This window comes from Lathyrus oleraceus, chromosome 3 (genome assembly GCF_024323335.1).
Source record: "Lathyrus oleraceus cultivar Zhongwan6 chromosome 3, CAAS_Psat_ZW6_1.0, whole genome shotgun sequence".
NCBI lineage: Eukaryota > Viridiplantae > Streptophyta > Magnoliopsida > Fabales > Fabaceae > Lathyrus > Lathyrus oleraceus.
Window position 1 is genome coordinate 230,777,944 of NC_066581.1, and position 23,393 is coordinate 230,801,336.

A 23,393-nucleotide genomic window follows, 5' to 3' on the forward strand; every position below is an offset into this window, starting at 1 on the left:
TAACCATTCGTTGGATCTAAAAATCGGGGCCAAAGAGGTCTAAAAAAAACCTCAATCTTAGAGTTGAGGAATGGATCAAATCATTTCACTCATAAAATACATATATAGAGCTTTTCATCAATTTGTGTGAGCTAGCTCTAAATACCATTCACAATCCTAAACATCATAGGTATCCCTTCAATTACACAACTTCTCTTATTGTACTTTTTTAGTAAGTACAATTGGTGTCCGCTGTGGTGCTCTATAAAATAAACCGGGACACACTCACTACCATTATCCAACCAACTTCATCCCTTTTTCCAGTAGGATGGAGTATCATTGCATAAATGATGTCAACAATATCATCACAATTGGAGTCACGGACAGTTAAAAATCTAGCTTTTCCCGTTGGAAGTATGCATGAAAGTTTTGGCGGCGAGCATCATACCACAAGCCCTGAGGTAGGATTGGAGAATGATCGAAAATAAAAAATCACCTTATTTATAAATGATTTCGTTGGCATCTTCCCTCATAAAAAGTATCCCATGGTCATCACGTCGAAGCACGATAATTAGAACATAAGGCGAGTGTTGATCAAGCTCGAAAGCTCAACATGCATCCTATTATGGGACAAATTTTAGAGACTTTGTCTCGAACTAGATGACATTTGAGTGTTTCAATGTTCCATGGTTGGTCTCTCAGATGAGCATGTATAGTTGAATGGCCACATAAATCTTGGGCGACATTGAGATTCTACACGAGAGCAAAGATCATCAAGGTTAAGTACTTCATAATAGACAACTCGTCACCATACAACGTCATTGTGGGACAGTGATGACTTTCTTAGAAAGTGAAATATTTGAGTCGAGTAATAAAATATAAGATTGTCGCCACATGAATTGTGCTATTTTAATAAGGTAAGTTCTGGGGTTGCTTGAGAGTATGTAAAAAAAACTAAAACTTGAATAAAATTTCATATGAGAAAATGACTAGGCCTTATTCAAATTGATAATTTTTCCATGTTGAGGATTGTGCATTATTTGAATTGAATTGACTTTATAATTTTACAGCTACTTAACAATACCATTGAACCCAATCCCTTATTGGTGTACAACACACTAATTTGGACTACAATTCTCTAATTCCTCGGGAGAGTTAGATAGAAAAATTATGGGATCTAAGTGCGTTAATTTCCTAACCATAACTTATATATCCATATTCCTTAATTACTAAGTTGAATAATTACTTTATTTTAGATCAGTAGAGTTTGGGTTAGTAATTCCTCATCTAAATTCACTTTGTGAGTTGTTCAACACCCAAAGAGCAATAAGAACAAAAGTAATCAAATAGAAAATATATAATGAAATTATGCAAATAACATGAAACAATTGCATAATCCAATAGAGTAAAACCGAGTTCATTTCCTAAGACCTAATCACGAGAAATATATCTACTCATTGTAATACGAGTAAATACCATAAGTTTAGATGAACAATCCATGGAAATCAATGAGTAAAAGGGTCTCCAATGGTGAAAAATTCCAATTCTTGATCTCCAATATATCTTTGTTATCCAATTCTCTCTCTAAAATTCAGAACCCTTGCAAAAGTCTCTCTTTTTCTTTTAAAACTGCTAAAAATGTGTCAAATTAGGCTTCCATCGCGACCATGATAGAAAGCATTGCGACTGTGATCACAAGTTATTGTGACCATGATGGATGATTGTGAGCACAGAAACTATGGGGGCCAAAATGCTTCTTTTTTGCTTCCATTTTTCTTCTAAGTCCAACTTTTCTCTTTTTCCTTCTCTTATTCTACTATTCTCATTTCTTCTTCACTTTAACTCATATTTTACTCAAAAATACCTTGATTCCATCGAAAATATCGATAAAACCCTTAAATAAAAAAATATGAACGTCACAACCAAATTCAGGTTCGGGAGTCGGTTATGTGAGGGGAAGGTATTAGCACCCCATATATCTGTTGTACTCAATGGAAACCGTTTAGTTAGATTTACGAATAAGAGTGTTAGCTTAAGATATTTGTTTTCTTATAATTATTGTGATTATTTAGATAAAGAGAATAAGGACTAAAAATAAGTTTTTTATCAGGCTGCTTGAAAAGATTTCGAGTCTTGCTCCTACGTATCCTCAAGTGCGGTGAGAAATTCAAAGCCATGTAGTTCTGGACAAGAAAAATTATATTATTTGATTCTTTATTATAGTAGTTAACGAGATGTTGAATCTCGCTCCTTTATGTATCCTCAAGTGCGTTGAGGAATTCAAAGTTATGTAGTTCTTAGTAGCAAATGAGTGTTTGTTGATTGATTTTAATGAATGATATTAAGGTCGCATTCTAGCAGTTAAATGTTGCTTGTATACTCGCACGTGGGAGGCTTAAGCATTTTCTTGTATCACGGTAGAATGGATAAAACATCATCTGTTTATGAAAAAGTTTTGAGTTGCGCTAGGGGAAAATAGATTTGATTGGTTGGAATTGTTTTAAGGTAGAAGACGAATAATCGGTTTTAATTATTGAGAAAAAGATTTTGATGCATTTTTGGTTTAATTTGGAAAAGGACTTGATGTTGATCAAGTGTTTGATTTGATTTATAATGTTTAATTTGAAGGTGAAATGGTTTTGAAATAGAACTTGATAATGATCAAGTATGAAAATGGTTATGATTTTTTACTTAAGGTTGATTTTAATTTTGAAAATGATTTACAATATTTTTAATTTGTTAAAAAATTATTTTTATTTAATTTTAATTTTGATTAATAAAAAAATTAATAATAAAAAAAAATAAAAATAAAAGATGCACCAAATGCAAAGAGGGCTATGAAAGTAAAACATGATGGGCTTGGTCCAGGCTAAATAAAAAAACAAGGTTGTGAAAGAAATAAAGGGGGGGGGGGGCTACATTGAGGCCCACCGGGGAAGTCTAATGCGTTGGAGTCAATGGGGTCAAGTAAGCCAAATGAAATGTATGACTACATCAGATACACATGATTAGATTACTTATGGGCAGTCAATATTGATCAAGTGGTTGAGGTTGAAGGTGCGTAATAACATGATGGGACTTCCTATAGAGGGGTCTCCAAGGTCAACACAAAGTCACCCTACGAAGGGTGAGAATGCGAGGTGTGTCAACACCAAAGGGGGTGGTGAAAGTGCACCAAAGAGGGGATCGGAGAAAATTCCCCTCATTTCTCACTTATCTTTCCCTCTCTTCTCTCATTCTTCTCACCACACTCTCTCCTGTCACAAACACAACACACACACACCTTTTTTATTCATTTCATATCAAAACAACAAAATTACAATAACATTTTTGAAGAACACTCTTGAGTGTTCTTCAACCCTATTTCCAGATTGATCAAAAATAAACCAAAACCGAAAAATATAAACACAAATTCTAACCTAATTTCTCTTCTGAACGTTATCCTAACATCAAAAACCATAAATAAACATCAAACCATGCTAGATCAAAAGTCCAGAAAAGCAAACCCTAACCTCAAAATCAAACAATTTGAACTAGTTAATCAACAATTAACATGGGGGAAGGAGTAGTGAAGCATATAAAAATATCAAAAATCGGACAAACAATCAAAATAGTTATAGTAGTACCCAACTAGAGCTCTAATTTCTGGCGAGGCAAAAAACACAAGTAACTTTTTTGCTTCCCCTCTATTTTACCTCTTTTTCCTTCTATTTCCTATTCCTTATATTTCCTATTCCTTCTTCTTTCTCTTATGTTCTTTGAATTTTTCTGTTTCTACTGAGATGTTTTGAGGGACAAGGATGAAGGTTTAGTTCAGCCTTATTAGAGCTTTAATATGAAGCTATAATGACTTATGGAAGAGCTTTGAGTGAAGATTTTGGGGTCAGAGCTTGCTGCAGATATTTTCTTTCAGAGTGGATTTTTTGTTAGTTGTTGATTGAATGAATTAGACTAGGATTTATAGGTGAAATCTATGTTTATATTGTGATTGTGTGAATTGTAAAAGTGTGTAAGTTTGAAAAGATATTTTCTATAAGTTCGTGTGAAGTGGGGTGTGAAATCATGAGCTGTAATTGAGGATAAGAATGAGAGGTTGTGTGAGGTTTTTGTTGTGAAATTTATCCCTGATTTTGTGGGATTTGGATGGAAGGAAACTAAGTGATATCTTGTAAATCCACGTGCAATTCTTTGTATTTTCAATTATAAGTAAACCTTTTATTGTAATGAATCTAAAATTCACACTAAATTTCAAATTTAATTCTTTTGCGTTGGTTACTTGAGTTATATTGATTTGCTTTGGTGTAATGCATGTGAACAATAGGTTATTTTTATGAGGAAAATGAACTCAAGTTTCAAAATTAATTTGCAATTAGTTTATTGTTAATTTTAAATTGGCGATGAAGAAGAAACTGTGGCAAGACATTGTCTGATGCAAATGTATTTTTCCTTTTAGAATTTGAATTTAGAAACATGTACCAAGTTTATTGAACTTCACACTTATTCCATAATTTGTTTTAATCTTAATCTCAATGTTATCTTTTTAATGATGAGGACGGTAATAATATGATAATGACCATGATGATGTAAATGACTAATGATTTCAAATTAAAATTGGTAAAGTGAGCATGAATGAAAGAGAATCAACTCAACATGGAAATTCAATTTTTCTTGTCTCAAATTTAAACTTTTTTAAAATGTTTTTTCAATTTGCGAATGCTAATGAATGTCTATGTAATACTATTATGGACATATAGTATGCAATGAATTATATTGGTAAACATAATGAAGATGGATGAATATTATTGTGATGAAATGGTTCAAAATAATGCAAAATAATGCAAATGTGAGAATAAATGGATTTAAATGTAAATCTTGTAGCTGAAAGACAACCTTTGTTGGCTTTTTCCTATTCTTTAGTTGACATTTTTAATGATGAAAAAATGACCTAATGGAACGATGTCATGCATATGATGAATGAATGAAAAGACTTGGGACAAAATTGGGGTATGATTGTTCCCCCTATTTAATTGCATTGAACCTGTGAGTATGAATGACAATGGTCTTTATAAATTCATGGTTTAAGATAATTAAATACAAAAGGACCCAAATTTTATCCTCTGAAATATGAGAATGAAACGTGGATGGGTTAAGAAAACATTTAAACTAGGATAAGATGTAACATCGCTGTCAACTTGAAAGTTGATGCTTAGATCATGGCAAAAATAGTTCTTCTACAACTTAGAAGTTGGTACTTAGATCAAAGTGAAAAAAGATCATCGTAAACTCAACGACTGATGCTTAGTTCAAGGATAAAATTGATTGTCGTCAACTCAAAGGTTGATGCTTAGATCCAAACAAAACTGATCATCGTCAACCCAAAGGTTGATACTTAGATAAAATTAGAAATGATCGTCGTTAACTCAAAGGTTGATGCTTATATCAAAACAACACTAATCGTCATCAACCCAGAGGTTGATGCTTAGATCAATGATAAAACTGATTGTTGTTAACTCAAAGGTTGATGCTTAGATCAAAATAACACTGACCGTCATCAATCCAAAGGTTGATGCTTATATCCAGAATAAAATTGATCATCATTAACTAAAAGGTTGATGTTTAGATCAAAACAACAATAATCATTGTCAACCCAAAGTTTGATGCTTAGATCAAGGATAAAACTGATTTTCGTCAACTCATAGGTTGATGGTTAAATCAAGGTGAAAACAAATCGTCGTTAACTCAAGAGTTGATGCTTAGATCAAGGTGAAAATAGATCGTCGCCAACTAAAGAGTTCATGCTTAGATCAAGGATAAAACTGATTATGGTCAACATAAAGTTTGATGCTTAGATCAAAACAACACTGATCATTTTCAACTCGTAATTTGATGCTTAGATCAAGAAACAACATAGATTATCGTCAACCCAAAGTTTGATGCTTAGATCAAGGTGAAAATATATCATTTTCAACTCAAGAGTTGATGCTTAGTTCAAGCTCAAAACAGACCGTCTTCAACTCAAGCGTTGATGCTTAGATCAAGGTGAAAAAGATTGTCGTTAACTCAATAGTTGATTCTTAAATCAAGGTTAAAATAGATCATCGTCAACTCAAGAGTTGATTCTTAGATTACGGTGAAAAAAGATCATCATTAACTCATGAGTGATACTTAGATCAAGGTGAAAATAGATCATCGTCGACTTAAGATTTGATGCTTTGATCAAGACAACACTGACCATCATCAACCCAAAGGTTGATGCTTAGATCAAGGACAAAACTTATCATCGTTAACTCAAAGGTTGATGCTTAGATCAAAACAATATTAATCATCATCAACCCGTAAGTTGATTCTTAGATCAAGAAACAGGTCATTTTCAACCTAAAGGTTGATGCTTAGATTAAAACAACACTGGTTTTATTCAACCCAATGATTGATGCTTAGATAAAACTAAAAAACATTGTTGTTAACCCAAAGGTTGATGCTTATATCAAAACAAGACTGATTTTAGTCAACCTGAAGATTGGTGCTTAGATCAAACTGGAAAAGATCATCGTTAACCCAAAGTTTGATGCTTAGATCGAAACAACACTAATCATAATCAACCCAAAGGTTGATGCTTAGATCAAAATGGAAAAGATCGTTGTCAACCCAAAGGTTGATGCTTTGATCAAAATAACACTTTTCTTCGTCAGCTCATAAGTTTATGCTTAGATCAAGGTTAACACATATTGTTGTAAAATCAAGATTTTATGCTTAGATCAAGGTGAAAATGCATTTTTGTCAACTCAAGATTTAATGTTTAGATCACGAATAAATTTGATCGTCGTCAACCCAAAGGTTGATTCTTAGATCAAAACAACATTGATAGTTGTCAACCCAATGGTTGATGCTTAGATCAAACTGGAAAAGATCTTCATCAACCCAAAGCTTAATGGGTAGATCAATACAACACTAATATTCTTCAATCCCAAAGGTTGATGCTTAGATCAAAGATAAAACTGATCATCGTCAACTTAAAGGTTGATCCTTGGATAAAAATAACACTAATCAGCATCAACTCGTAAGTTGACGCTTAGATCAATAAATAGACCGTCGTCCCATAGATTGTTGCTTAGATAAAATAATCATTGATTGTCGTCAACCTAAAGGTATAGTGGAGGAGCACAACATAAGACCATCCCCCATTTCTTCTCATGTCTACAATTGAGATAATAATACACATCGACAAGAAAATTAAGGACTGGATTCTTGGGCAAAAAGACATTGATGGCTGTCATATTAACGAAGTTGTCAATATTGGAGAATAAGACGATCCCATAGACGAGTAAGGCTAACACGGAGTTGAAGGCATCCCAATTTTCCACGTTCGCGAAGGTTGAGGATTTTTCCACTAATAACTTTACTAAGAAACCCTAAGTGTTTCCTTTAAGCTCTAGATTAGGGTTTACATCTTTTTTTGTTCATGTGTAAGGTAGTGGTTATTGTCTCTGAGCTTGGAAGTTCCCTAAATCGATGAAAGGAGCTTTGTCTTTCACATGGATATCCATAATATGCTCAAATTTATCTAGTGTCTGAGCTAGCTAGAAGTCTTAAAATGTGAAGCATCTCAACAAAGGGTCATAAAATTGAGCCAAGTCATAATTGTAACATCCTAAACCGCATAATGTGAAATAAAGCGAATAAACAAAAACTACACACATAGGGTGTCACTCAATTATAACAAAAAAATTGCTCCATAACACGGGTTATATAAAATATGCATTCAATTAAGCATCTTCCATCACAGGCTCGCATTTACATAGACTAATCATAATGGAATAATAAAACTATATAGTTTAATAACCCATTTAGTCTCATAGCATAAACATGGTTATGGCAATTTCCTTCAGCAACATCATAAGTGATAACAATTAATAAAAAAAATGTTAGCCCGCCCCATGTTACAAATTAGAGCAACAAAATCTAAAACAAAAAATAAAACTAAAAGAAAGAAGAACATGATCAATATTGTCCTTCAACTTCTAAGTCGCTACTTAGTTACTTGCTCGTATGTACCTCAAGAAGGAGCACAAAACTACACAAACAATAAATGGGCGAGAATATGCTCATAATATGAAACGGTGTAAAAGTATGAAAGGGTAGCCTAAACAAAAAAACAACAATAACTATTCAACATAATTCAATCACACACTTCACCAAAGCGTTCTCACTGATAACAACATATTCATTCAAAGCATATGCCAATAATAAATGCAAATGTACTCGACGCCAAGACTCAATAATGTATGTAGTACCATTATGGATAACATATGTCCATCTCTCTCCTGAATCCCCACCATTGGACCAGAGCACACCAAATTGTTACCATCACCATAGATAATGCTTCATTGATTCCAATTTGGAACCAGCTACTCGTTCCTGATCCCCACCATAGGACCAGAGCACACCAAAACTGTACCAATGTTCATACACCATGATGCATGATTCACCATAACATGCAATATCATCAATTAATCACCATGATAATCACCATGATAATCACCATGTAATCCCCATAATAAACAACAAAATCGTTCTACATACAAAACAAGTGGATTAAATCCATAACAACATAATAATAACATCATTCACCTCAAAACAGTGGACAACAATAGCCTAAACACTGCAACACGACAAAAATCGGAACGATAGGTCAATTTTAAGTCGATGTGCGAATGACACCCATTATGGCAGCGTGACAGGTTACCCATCACCAAGGTGATGTCAGTCACCTTCCACATCATCTCACACGTCACACATGTGACAACACCCCCCCCCCCCCCAAACAAAACATGCCCAGGGACCATGGCAGTCTACCCGTCAGGCACCTGACGCCCGTCAGCACCTTCACAATGATGACGACCAAGGCGTCATTAGGGTGACTCCCGTCACCCTGAAACAAAATTAGTACCTACATTTTTTGCAATGGAATATATCATTTAACATCAAAGCATCGATTATCCATCAATTAACATGCAATTTCACTCATTTAATCATGGATTTGACATACTTTTTCATCAAAACTACAACACACATATGAACACACCTTAATACCAATTCTATAAAAAAGAGCACATCATTCTCATGGCAAAATAGTGCACGAAAATCACACAACAACACACATAATCATGCAATTAAAAAATTCTATTTCACATATTCATCCAACATTGGTCAAAGGGAAAAGTAAGGAAAATCTAATAGGATTAAGGATTTCCCTCTACCCAAACATGCAATGTACACCCTATTATGAATAACCCCTACCTTAGACTGCTTGAGAAATTCAAAATCTTCTTCAAGTTCTTCTCTCCTCTTCAAACCTAACTTTGCCTCTTACTCCCAAATCTGATTTTTTTTCACGTACTAATCCCAAACCCTTACTAACTTTTCTTTTTTATATCCATAATCTCCTTAACTAGTGAGTTCAAACATTGCCCTCACTTATTCATTTTTTCACCAAAATTCCCTTCTCATATCTAATTTAATTTTAATAAAAATATAACTAATAATATTCTCATTTTCTCTCTACCATTTTTACTCTTCTATTTTATCCCAATAAATTAAATAAAATATCCATGTTCTAATTATTTTAATAACAATTCTCATTATGCTAATATTATTAACTCTATTAGTTAATTAAATAACTAGAACTATGCCCTACAAACTCAAGCATAAAATACTACTACTAACAAACCAAAGACCACCCAATGCACATACAAATTAATTTAAATAATTAAATACATACAATTTCAATTAAATAAATAATTTATAAAAACGGGGTGTTGCAATAATCGCCCACAGATCCATTTCTTTATTTAAAAGATTATGGAGATTCCCATAATATTTCCAAAAATTATCCTGGTTGGTGGTAGTTAACTGAGAATTCAACTCTTTCAAATTTTCCAATTTTGGAAATCTGAATTTGAATGAATAGGTACTCTTTATGTCTGAACTCATCTCTTAAACGCTTGCAATGGGGATTCCCTGAAAACAAAAAATGTGCATGCTAGAAAAATTTGTGATGAAGAATTCAATGTAATATTATGGTTTAGGTATAGGTTTATGGGTACTGGTACAATCTGAGTATAGGTTATCACAGGGGAAGGATTTCATGTGCTTTTAATCAATAACCCCCTATAGGTAGGCTCTAGGTTTCTCAAAAGGTTCCTAGAGTCATGGATCATATTTGAAAATATTGTCACCTTAATGACTACTCATTAGACAATAATACTTTCAAAATAATATATTCTATGTGAGATCTTCGCATAAACCAAATGAGTCATATGTCTCAAAGGCCAAAACTACACAACCATCGACTTCAAGGTTCTAGACAAAAGGTCCCTAGAGTCACATATCCTAATTGAAAACATTGTCACCATAATGACTACTCATTAGACAACAATACCTTCACAACAACCAAGTGAGAACTACGTCTCTAAGGTCAATACTACACAACCGCCATCTTAAACCTAGGTGTTTTCTCCAAGCTAGGGTATAAAGCTTTACTCACAATATGCCAATACCAAAAAAATCTGAAAGTAGCATGCGAAAGCATATAATAGGTAGGTATACAGTATCACATAAGCAACAAGAAACTAAAAGATAAAGAAGAAAGCATGTAAACAAAAGCTAACATATAACACGAAAAAATCTAAACTAGGTTTGAATCTCTTTAGGATCAAGTCCCTAGCATAGTCGTCAGCTATCGCAATGCGAAAAATACCTGAGTGTACGAACGTTCGAAATATAACAGAGTCACCACTGGAGTTTTATTTTTAAAAGAGAAATATCGATAAAACCCTTAAAGAACAAAAATATGGTCGTCGCATTCAACTTCGGGTTCGGGAGTCAGTTATGTGAGGAGAAGGTATTAGCACTGCTCACATCTATTGTACTCAACGGGAACCATTTAGTTAGTTTTGAAAAAAATGTTTAAGTTTCTTCTTTTTTTATTAAGAGTATTTCCAAAAAATAAATAGAAGGACTAAAAATAGATTTTTTTAATTAAAGTGATTGACGAGACGTTGAATCTCGCTCCTATGTATCCTCCGGTGTGATAGGGAACTCAAAGCTACGTAGTTCTGGGTAGAAAATATTTGTTAGTTGGTTGATTTTGGAGAATGACGTTTAGGTCACATTCGAGCAGTTAAGTGTTGCTTGTTCATCACGCATGAGAGAAATGAAGTGTTTGCTTGTATTGTGTTGGAATGGATAAAACATTGTTCATTTGCGAAAGTGTTTGATTTTTTATTACGTGAAGGCGGAAAAAACAGGTTTGATGTGTTGAAATTAATTTTAAGTGGATGACGAGTATTCAAACGACAAGATCTACAACTAGTATCCAAATACTCGGGGAAGAAATGGGTCTACGTCGAATTAATCATTTTCACATGATTTTGTTGTAAAATATGTGAGGAGAATTGAGTCATGATTCCTTAAAGGAAGACAAGCATCCTATAGGCAAGCTCTACAACTTGTATCCAAATACTCGGGAAAAAATAGGCTTACGCCCAATTAATCTTTTTCATCCATGAAATAATGAACTAAATTTGTTTAATTATCGTACTTTTGGCCAGAAGACGAGCATTCGAAAGGCAAACTCTATAATTTGTATTCAAATACTTGAAGAAGGAAGAGGCATACACCCAATTCATAATTTTGCATTCGATTTTTATTGTGAAAAATATTTTAAATTTAATTTGAAGAGTAGTCTAATTTTAAAAGGCAAATTGACTCAATTGTGACAAAATATTTTAATGAAGAAGTAGAGTTTTTGTTTTAATATTTGTTAATAAGAATAAAAAAAATTAATCAATCCACTAATTAATAAATTAATTAAATCTATTAACAAGAATTAAGAAAATAAAAAATAAAAAAGGGATGTAAGCATCATTTAGAGGTGTAAATCAATTGATCTTAAACCTAAATATTGAAACCAAACTCAATACCAAATGCATATTAACCCTAATTAAACTACTTAATGTTAATAAAATAAATATAAATAAAAAAGCCAAAACCAAAATAAATAAATAAATAAAATAATGGCCAACATGAGTTCATGTAAATCAAACATTGAAATCACATAATCAAGCACCAATACAACCATGAATCGGAGAGAAAAAAGAAATAGCTACCAAATCGGAAGATTTCGCGAAGGTGGGTGGCTTTGTGATCGAAATCAACGAACAGGGTGCGGTGGTCGGAGCTTGGTGAGGCGGTTCGGTCTGAGCTGAGGGAGGTGGTGCATAATCTGAGATAGTCGGTCGTTGCAGGTGTGATGCCTATTCATGGCGGAGAAGGCGTGTTCGGTTTTCCGACGAATGGGGTTGTAGTTTCTGGCAATGATTATAATTTACGGTTCAGATTATTTAATTTCTTTGTTCTTTTGCTCAGTTGTTTCAAAATGTTGGAAAAAAAATTTGTTTGATTTTTACCGGTTACGTCATTGTGTTGATGTGGTTTATGGAGAGTTTTTGCAGGTTGTTGAGTTGGTGTGGTTTTGATGGTTTGAGAATTGGTGAGAGATGTTGTTGAATTTGTGAGGGAGGAATAGAAGTTTGATATTATAGTTGATTTCTAAATACCAAATAGGAATGTAATCAACAATTGAATCCAATTAATCAAATATCGAATCAATTTGTATTTATTTTTGAGATTAATTACTATACACTGTCAGTGTACAAAATTTTACACCGTCGATTCATCACCATCATCCGTTTGTATTACTTTATAGATTTTTAAAATAAAAGTCAAACTTCTTTTAACATCTGACATCTATGATTAACTGATGGTGTAAAATCCTTTTACACTATTGTGACTAAAAATAAAATTATCCGACATCTATGACATAAAATAGAGTACTAAAGTTTTATTAATTTTGTAATTAAAAATAAAATTGATAAAAATTTAAAATAAAATAAAAATAAAAATTAATATAAAAAAAAAGAAAAATAGCCATACATCATTGTTGTGACTAAAAGATCCAGACAAAAATAATTTAATCTGACAAGAGCACGAACGCGTGCGGATGTGAAAAAAATTAAATGAGCACACAAAGATAACCTACGTGTAATAGCGTTCATAAAAACATGTAGGCGCTGATCAAATATCGCAGTTAAAATACCCTAATGAAAAAGCTCAAAATGAGTAAAATGTGAGCGCACGTGAATGCAAACAAATTGTAGAAGCATACCAAACTAACCTACGTGTAATGGTGTTCATAAAAACATGCAATCGCAAGCCTAAACCTGAAAATATTGTTCTCTTATTTTATGCACGACTAAAAAAATCATTCAACCGGTCTCTCTCTAAAACCACATTGTTATTTTGAGCATAACAAAATAAAGTTGACTGCCTAAGAAAACAATACAATGCGATGCAAATGAAATGGATAAAAACTTGGGAAATTTTTAGGGTATGAAACTAATAATATGGTTATATACATACTAATATATGCATCACAATAATATCACATTTAACAACACCAAAACCTAAAGCATATTCATTATCAGCCTCTATAATTCATGACATCAACCAATTACAGAACAATTTCATTTGGAACGCCAAAACGTAAAACACATACATAACCACATTTCTTTCTTCATTTACAATAGAATTATAAGAACAAAAAAAACATAGCATAATAACAACAAAAACATCACAACGCGAGAACAAGAAACAGGACATCATCACATAGCCTTATAACAACAAAAGTATCACAAAATCAGAATAAAACCAAAACACAAAGTAATTCAATTGCAACAAAATAAAAATTCACATCGAATAAAGGAAAACCTCACCACACCGCGAGAGACCAAGAAATGAATAATGATCGATGAACACATAAAGGCAATGTATTGTACTTCGAAGATGATGAAGAGGCCAAAAAATGATTTTCGTTCCAAGAAATGAATGAAGATTGTGAAGATTAGACGTTTTAAGAAATGAATGAAGATGGTGAAGATTTCGCTATCGATGTCGTCTGGTTTGTTAGAGCATGTGTTTTAAAGGAGATAAAGGACATGTTATTCTTTAATTTTGCAGGAAATTTTTTTACCATGATTGTTTACCGTTTTTATTTAACAATATAAGTTACCAGACACATTCTTTTTTATAAAAAAATAGAAAATATTGATGCTATGATTCGAAACTTGTAACCTTTAATATATGACCACAATTATTATTATGAACTATGATAAAAAATATTTTAATAATAAATAAATAAAAAATATATAAAAATGAGATATTATTACGGATGACAAAATAACAAAATAACCATAATAATATAGTGTTGTCAAAGATATATTTTATTATAGTGAATTTTTATATTAAAAAAAAGTGTCTAAATTAATTTTTTTTATCATGATTGATAATTTAGTTTAGGTCAAATAACCTTACGAAATCTATATTTTGTAGTAATGATTGTTAGCCTATAGTTGTTGGTGTTATTTTAGAATGAAGATGGGAAATACCACAAGACACTGTCTTTTATTATACTTTTATGTTCTCTATTTTATCTAATGCATGTTCTGTAAAACAAAATGTTGAATAATTAATTAACAATCCTTTATGTGCCTAATCATACTAGTGTCACTAAAGTAATTTAAAAGATAAAATGACATATATTAAAATATTTTAAATATATTTTATTTTTATAATAAAATAAATTAAACAAATTTATTTAAATTGCTTACTTTAATAATCATTTTTTTTATAAGTGGTAAATAAATTGTTTATCAAAATAGCCTTTATTAAAATTAATGTCTCAAATGAAGAAAATATTTTTTGAAAAAGTTAAAAATTAAAATTTTTAATTTGTAAAATTATTTACATATTTAAGTTTTTTATTAAAAATATATTGATTTGAAATTTAACAAAACCTGTTGAAGTCCAGAGTAAAAACCGCAGCTAAATCAGCAACGACATATGCAAGTATTCCTGTGGATTCACTTGAAAAATGTATTTTTTTTTTTGGATTATAACATTTAGAAATCGTCAATTTTTAAAAATATATATACTTGCAAGTATTTATGCAGAATCTTTCATCAATTTTGAATTTGTTGAAAGTATTGATTCAATTGAAAAATCAGCAATGCAAACCGCAATTATTTCTGCAGTTAGTTTCCACAAGTAAAAATGGAATTTTTAATAGTCATTGTAATTTGTATGCCAACAATAATTTTCAAACTTTAAAAATGAAACACTTTTATAAGATAGAGAATACTAGATAAATAAATATTCACTAATTTTTAAAATGATTTTGGTTTTACCAAAAAAATATTTTAAAAATGAATATGATTCTCATATTTAATATAAAATTTGTTTACTTTTTTTAATTATATCATATATTAATACTATATACATTAATTTCAAAGTATTATAATAATGAGAATTTTGTAAAAGTTGTCTTTTGGCACTTTTATTTGATTCTTTTACTTGTTTTCAAAAAAATATTAAACAATGCTCATTTTAAACTTTAGTATTTAATCTGTGATAAAAAATTTCAATTGCGCACATGATAATTTGATTGAAGAAGATAGTTTTTTGGTGGAAACGCTAAAATGTTTTATTGATAATTATAAAACCAGATCATAAAACTAATATGCTTTTTAATGTTTTTATTTTAACTTTTTTCAATAAAATTTTAATTTTGCATTCAATCTATGATACATTTTTGAATCATAATAACATTTAATATGTTTTATTGATAATTAAAAAACAAGATCATGAAGTTTTATGTCCATTTTTTTCTCTTTTTTTTCAGTAAATTTATAACTTAAACAATGATGTATTAATATGTTTGTAATACAAATTATTTTAGACGCGCCATGTTACTGACACTAAAGATTAATTAAATTTCCACATAATATATTGGATGGAGGATGTGTATTGCCAACACAGTCAAGTGTTCTTTTTTCATTTTTAGGAATATTTTGTAAAATTAAAGGAATAAGGTTTTAGAAATAAAAATAATTCTCATTTTTAGACCAAAATTTAAGATTTGTCAATAGCTATTGTAATATAATATTTAAATAAACGTTTTGACGACATTTGAAATTAAAATGTTAATGAATATATTGTTGGAGGAGTTTTTCACCATGGAGCATTGAATATTGTGAGACTTCTTCTTTTTATAGCAACATCTATGTGAGAGACACACCTATATTCACCCAGAATTTTAAGGTGATAGGTGGGTGGATTCTCTCACTTATAAATGCTCAAATCTCTATATTTCCAATCAATGTGAGACTATTACCCACACTACTCACACTTGATGTTGAAAATCCACCACAACCTATGAAGAATTTCTATCAATCTTGATGAAAAAGATTGTTATCAACCATGCAATGAAAATGAAAAGAAAAGAATGATTGAGAAAGAAAAAAAAGAACGTTGGAGAAGAAGAAGAATATTTGTTGCAGAGTTTTCTTTCTGCCCACAATCTATGGAAAACTTTTTTATTCACTTTGCAACTGCAAAATTATGTGAATACAATGTTATGAGTTATTTTCAAGAATAAGGGTTACTCCATTTATTTATAGATTTAGGTTAGCTTACTCCCTAAGCCAAATCTCAAAATCATAAAATCCAAAAATAGTTAACACTACTAAAAATAGGTCTAAGTCGAAATCCTGTGTGAAGCAACATGCTTCGACACTTCGACACACTAATACAACTCGACACACTAGGCTATTTGACACATCCTTGTTTTGTCGAGCAACCTGCTTTGACACAAGGAATTACAATTCAACACACCACCTAATTCATTGTGTCTAAGCTATATATATATATATATATATATATATATATATATATATATATATATATATATATATATATATATATATATATATATATATATATATATATATATATATATATATATATATATATATATATATATATATATATATTCACCATAGCTCTTAGTCTTCTGAACACTTCGACCTGCACTCCCTTCTTCATGATGTCTGCAATCTGACTCTCAGTTCTGCAGTGCTCCAAGTTCATCTTCCCATCTTCTACCTGCTCTTGAAGGTAATAGAACCTCATCTTGATGTGCTTACTTCAACCATGTGCTATCAGATTCTTCACCAGATTGAAAGCTGACATGATGTCGTTCTTCATGGTAATTGCTCCATGACTCTTCGTTGTTATCTCTTCAACCAGATTCACCATCCACGTTTCTTGACATGCACAAAGAGGAGAAACTATGTGTTCTTCTTTGCACGATGATAATGCCACTACTAGCTCCTTTCTCGAATTCCAAGCAACTAGTGCACTACCTAGCATAAACACATAACCAATTGTGGATTTTCGATTCTCAGCATCACTACACCAACTTGAGTCAGTGTATCCCACTAGTTTGCATTCTTTTTCTTCATCAGTTGCAGAAAACAAAATGACATAGTTGAAAGTTCCTTTCAGATACCTTAGTATTCTCTTTGTGGCTGCTACATGTGATACCTTTGGCTTCTGCATGAATCTACTCACCATACCTATATTGTATCCTAATCCAGGCCTTTATGACAAAGATATCAAAGTGACCTAATAAGTCTTCTATATTGGGTTGGGTCGACATCATCTTCATCCGAATCTTTCGACAGTTGCAATTTGGGTTCAACCGAAGTCGAAGTTGGGTTGCAATCTTGGATCTCAAATCTCTTGAGTATTTTGCCTGCATACCTCCTTTGATGCATCATCAAAACTCTACCACTCTTGTAGAGTTCGATACCAAAGAAATATGAAATATCACCCAGAGCTGACATTTTGAATTCCTTGTCGAGATCATCTTTGAAGTCTTCGATCTTCTTCTTGCAGCTACCTGTTATCAACAAGTCATCGACATCGAGACATAGTATAAGCAATTCTCTCTTGCTTCTTCTTACATATACTTCATGTTCAGTTGTGTACTTCACAAATTCCTTCTCCCTTAGAAAGCCATATATCTTCTTATTCCAAGCTCTTGGAGCTTGTTTAAGTCTGTATATGGCATTATGCAGCCTGTACACCTTTCTTTCTTCGCCTTGTTTCATAAACCCAGATGGTTGTGCAACATAAACTTCTTCTTCTAAGGATCCATTTAGGAATTCACATTTCACATCCATCTGACAAATCTGCTAGTTGTTCATGTTTGCTAGACCAACAACCAACCTGATTGTTCTGATCCTAGCAATAGGTGCAAAAACTTCGTCGAAGTCGATTCCTTCTTTATGAATAAATCCTTTCGCTACAAGTATCGCCTTGTGTAGAGTCACTTCTCCTTTGGGATTCAAATTTACCTTTTATACCCACTTCACATCTATTGCCTTCTTGTCTTGGGGCAATTCGACAAGTGACCAAGTGTTATTGACTTCGATTGACTTCAGTTCTTCATTCATTACTTTCACCCACTTCGAGTCTTTCAATGTCTCAACTGCATTGACTGGTTCGACATCTGCGTAGAAAGCATAGTGTATCAGCTCACATTATTTATTAACCACAACATTTGATGTAATCACACATTCTTACAACCTTGCAGGCACGTGTCTTGTTCTTTGAGGTATGCTTGGGCCTGCTTTACCTCTGACTTCTTGTCGAACTTCTCTTTCAACTTCACTAGTTGGTTCATCATATAAGATTCTCATTGAATCCTTATTAAAATTCCCAATCCAATCCCATCCTTAAGCTCATCTATGATCATGTCCCTGTTGATCACCACTTTCTTGTTCACTGGGTCGAATGACTTGTATCCTCCAGTCGAACGATATCCTATCAGGATCATCTGACTCGACTTGTCATCAAGTTTTCTTCTCAACTGATCTGGCACCTGTCTATGTGATAAAGATCCAAACACCTTCAGAAGACTCAAGTTAGGCTTAACACCAGACCAACATTCTTTTGGCGTGATTCCTTTTAGCTTCTTCGTCGGACATCTGTTCAGGATATATGTTGCAGTTGACGCAACTTCTCCCCATAATTCTTTGGGTCGATGTTTTCCTTTCAACATACTTCTCACCATATTCAGGATGGTTTTATTATTCCTTTCTCTGACTCCATTCTATTGTGGAGTGTAGGGTGGCACCACCTCATACATAATCTCTTCTTTCACAGATAATGCGTCGAAGTCTTTCAACACATATTCTCCACCAACATCAGTCCTCAGAAATCTTGAGCTTTTGACCGTTTTGTCTTTTGACCATAGATTTAAACTTGGCAAATACCTCGATCACTTCACTTTTCTTTTTGATCAGGTAAGCCCACATTTTTCAACTGAAATCATATATTAATGTAACAAAGTATTTGTTACCTCAAATCGAATCCACCTGGATATGACCACATACATCAGATTATATGACTTCAAGAATTGTCTTCGACCTGCTTTCTACATCCTTACTAGAGTTGTTCTTGTGTTGCTTCGCTCGCACACATTCTTCACACACTTTATTTGGAATGTCGATTTCTGGTAATCCTGAAACCATATTTCTTATCTTCAAATCTCTGATGTCTTTAAAATTGAGTTGGCCAAGTCTATAATTCCATATCCATTCATCTTTGCTGGTTGTTGTTGCAAAGAACTTATGCTCCATCACAGTAAGCTCAATATTGAAGGTTCTATACTGAGACATTAGAGCCTTCAAGATCAACCTTCCATTTGAGTCGAGAACTCTCATCATCTTGTCTTTGATCTACACCTTGTAGTTCTTTTCGACTAACTGTCTCATGCTGAGCAAATTGCTCTCCATGCCTGGTATGTATAACACATTTGCAATTACTGACCTCTTGCCATCTTTCCTCATAATCAGAACATCACCAACACCTTCAGCTGCTAGAGTATTGTCATTTGCAAATTTCACCATGTTCTTCATTGTGGGCTTTATGTTGACAAACCAATATTTCCTTCCAGACATATGTGATGAGCATCATGAGTCCAAGTACCACTGGTCATTGAATATCTCTTCATCTCTCGTTGTAACCATCAACAATATTTCTTCTTCTTCTTCATGTTTCGCCAGCTTTACATCAGTTTCTTGATTCTTCTACTTTTCTAGACAATCACTAGAATAGTGACCATGCTTCTGACAATTGTAACACTGAATGTGACTCTTGTATGGATTTCAACCACCACCTTTTCCTCTACCTGTAGCACCATCTCTTTGGTTGGCTTGGTTCCAGGATTTTCTCTGATTCGACCAGTTTCCTTCTTGCTGATTTCGACCAATCGAATTGTTGTAGCCTTCTCTGCCTTTATTGTCATTCCAACTTCCTTTTCCTTTCCTTTCTTTTTTTGATTACGCCTGCAAAGCCATATCACTCTTCGACTTTCCTGCAGCCCTTTCATCAATTCTTTGTTCATGAAATTCAAGCTTCCATTGAAGCTCTTCCTTTGTCAGTTTTGACAAATCTTTTGACTCTTCAATGACTACTACCACATGGTAGAACTTTGGAGCTAACGACCTCAAGATCTTTCAAACAACAGATCTTGATATCAACACTTTTCCATATACCTTGATTTGATTCACCAGTTTCATAACCTTAATGAAGAAATCAGTTATGCTTTCATTGTCTTCTATCTGAAGCAATTCATACGTTCTTTTGTGAGTTTGTAATCTCACCTCTTTCACCTTCTCTACGCCTCAAAATGACTTCTCCAGAATTTCTCATGCTTCTTTCGCTGACTATACATCACTAACCTTTTCAAAGTTATCTAGATCAACACATTGATGGATTATAAAGAGAGCTTTATAATCTTTCTTTTTCAATTCTTTATATGCAACCCTTTCTTGATCCGTCGTATTTCCTACAAGCATTGTTACTCGTTTATTCACAAGATCCCAAAGATCTTGATAATAGAACGCAACCTTCATATGCTTGCACCAATTCTCATAATTATTGTTCTTGAGAATCAGAAGATTCGCTGGAAAATGTCTATTTGGATGATTTATTGTCATCGTAATTTTCTTCCCACGAATCTCTCAAACCGGAGCTCTAGATACTAGATGTTGGAAATCCACCACAACCTATGGAGAATTTATATCAATCTTGATGAACAAGATTATTATCAACCACACAATGACAATGAAAAGAAAAGAACAATTGAGAAAGAAAGAAAAGAAAGTTGGAGAAGAAGAAGAATATTTTATGTAGAGTTTTCTCTCTGCCCACAATCTGTGGAAAACTTCTTTATTCACTTTACAACTGCAAAATTCTAGGAATAGAATGTTATGAGTTATTTTCAAGAATAGGGGTTACTCCCCCTATTTGTAGATTTAGGTTCGCTTACTCTCTAAGTCAAAACCCAAAACTATAAAAGTCCAAAATAGTCAACACTACTAAAAATATGCCTAAGTCAAAATTCTGTGTGAAGCAATATACTTCGACACCTCGACACACTAATACAATTTGACACACTAGACTATTCGACACATCCTTGTTCTGTCGAGCAACCTGTTTCGACACAAGGAATTACAATTCAACACATATTTCACATCGACTATATAAAAAGAAAATATTGGATATATAAGAAAAAAACTCATACAACAATTATTTTAAAATTTTGAAATAATATGTGAGGTTAAAGTCTTTTATAATTTTTAGTTATTAAATTTTAATTAGATATTTACATAAATTTAATTACTAGCATACAGTGCAAGTGCAATGGATGTTCCCACTTTTCTTTTAGAGAAATATAGGACTTTATCTTTTTTTTATTTAGAAGATAATAATGACTATTTATATAAATTTTCAGATTTGTGTGATTTGCTTAAAAAAATTATTATATTAATTATTTGTTAAGTCAATTCAATTGGTAGTTATGTAAATATATAAAATACAATGACAAATTTAAATTTGCGACATTCTATTTTTTTATTTTTAAAGATTAAATTACAACCACTAGACTATTTGATTAAAAAAATTGTCATATTAATGTTCACCAAAATTCAATTGATAATGCTAATATTATTTAATTGTATAATTTGAATTCTAACTCTTATGTGTAATTTTATTGAAAAATAAATCATAAAAGAACTACTTATTAATATATGTGACACGTAGACGCACTAGATTTCCATTTATTTGTGTATAAATTCACACAATTTCTTTACAAAACACAAATCATTTTATTAATTTGATTTCTCTTAACCAATATGGAAAATCAAAATAAGAGAAAGTCGATAATGGTTGAAGAGGGTGATGCAACTCCGAAAATCGCCCGTTACTCGTGTGCTTTTTGTGAAAAATCATACGAAACTCGTCAAGCACTAGGAGGACACCAACGTGGTCACAAACACGAACGAAATGCCATACGAGGGATTAAACCTAGGTCAATCCCTCGTCATCCAAGGGGAAAAATGAGTTTTATCACAGGAACTTGTAAGGTAGATATGGAAAATATCAATTCATGGAAAATACCAAAGAGAGATGAAGTAAAAGAGACTGACCATGATCAAAATGGTGCAAAATCTGAATTTAAATTTGTTTTGCTTCCCATGACAAATGCTCAAATCAATGGATTTGGGAGTCATCAAATTCCTAGGACCGAAATTGACTTTGGTCTAGTTTCAAAGAGGCGTGCTAATAATGATTCTCATGATGATGGCAAGGACACTAATTTCCATTTAGTTGATTAGTTTTTGCATTTGTGTGCGAGATATATAATTAAATATATGTTAAAAAAATATGACTATATATAAGATCATTTGTACTTTGTTATGTTGTGATATATGAAATATAATATGATAAGGTTTGTGTGAAACCTAAAAACAAAATTCTTCTTGGTGTCTTATTTTGTTGCCTTTTTCTGGTAAATTTGTTTTGTGATTTAATCAATTGTATAACTTTTTCATGAATTTTTTATTTTAAATTTGATGTTCGATTTTATGATCGACTAATTTAAGGAGATTAATCCCACAATCCACTAGAGATGGCCTATTTAAAAACAAAGTAAAGCTCTCTATTCAGCTTTTACATAAATATTAATTATTTATTTAAAAATATATGAATAACATTCTAAACTCAATAGTTGAGATTTGAATTTCGAGTGAGACAATAACAATTTCAAAAAATTCTACTTCGTGATTCGATCCCATCTTATCTTATAAATATTTATGCACTGGAATACAAGTTTAACTGAATTAGTTGAGATAAGAGTTAAAAGATTTGGAGGTTTAAGATTTGATCTCTTTCAAAAGATATGTTTTAAAAATTGGACCGGAGATCGAACCAATAAAATTTTCGGTTTAAGGTTCAATTTATTCAACCGTCTAAACCTACGGTGGAACAGTTTATAAAATAAACTAATAATATGAAACTAAAATTTATATATATATCATACATAATGATATGCATAACTTATAAAAATAAATATTTCAAAAATCCATTACAAACTTAATACAATAATA

At 32.2% G+C, this 23,393-nt stretch overlaps 1 protein-coding gene across 1 annotated transcript; it reads left to right on the top strand.

Moving 5' to 3' along the window:
* Nucleotides 1-22,169: 22,169 nt before the first annotated feature.
* On the top strand, nucleotides 22,170-22,622 carry LOC127130586 (uncharacterized). The gene has a single exon (XM_051059567.1). The coding sequence runs from the start codon at nucleotides 22,170-22,172 to the stop codon at nucleotides 22,620-22,622; it is 453 nt and encodes a 150-aa protein (XP_050915524.1).
* The last annotated feature ends 771 nt before the right edge of the window (nucleotides 22,623-23,393 follow it).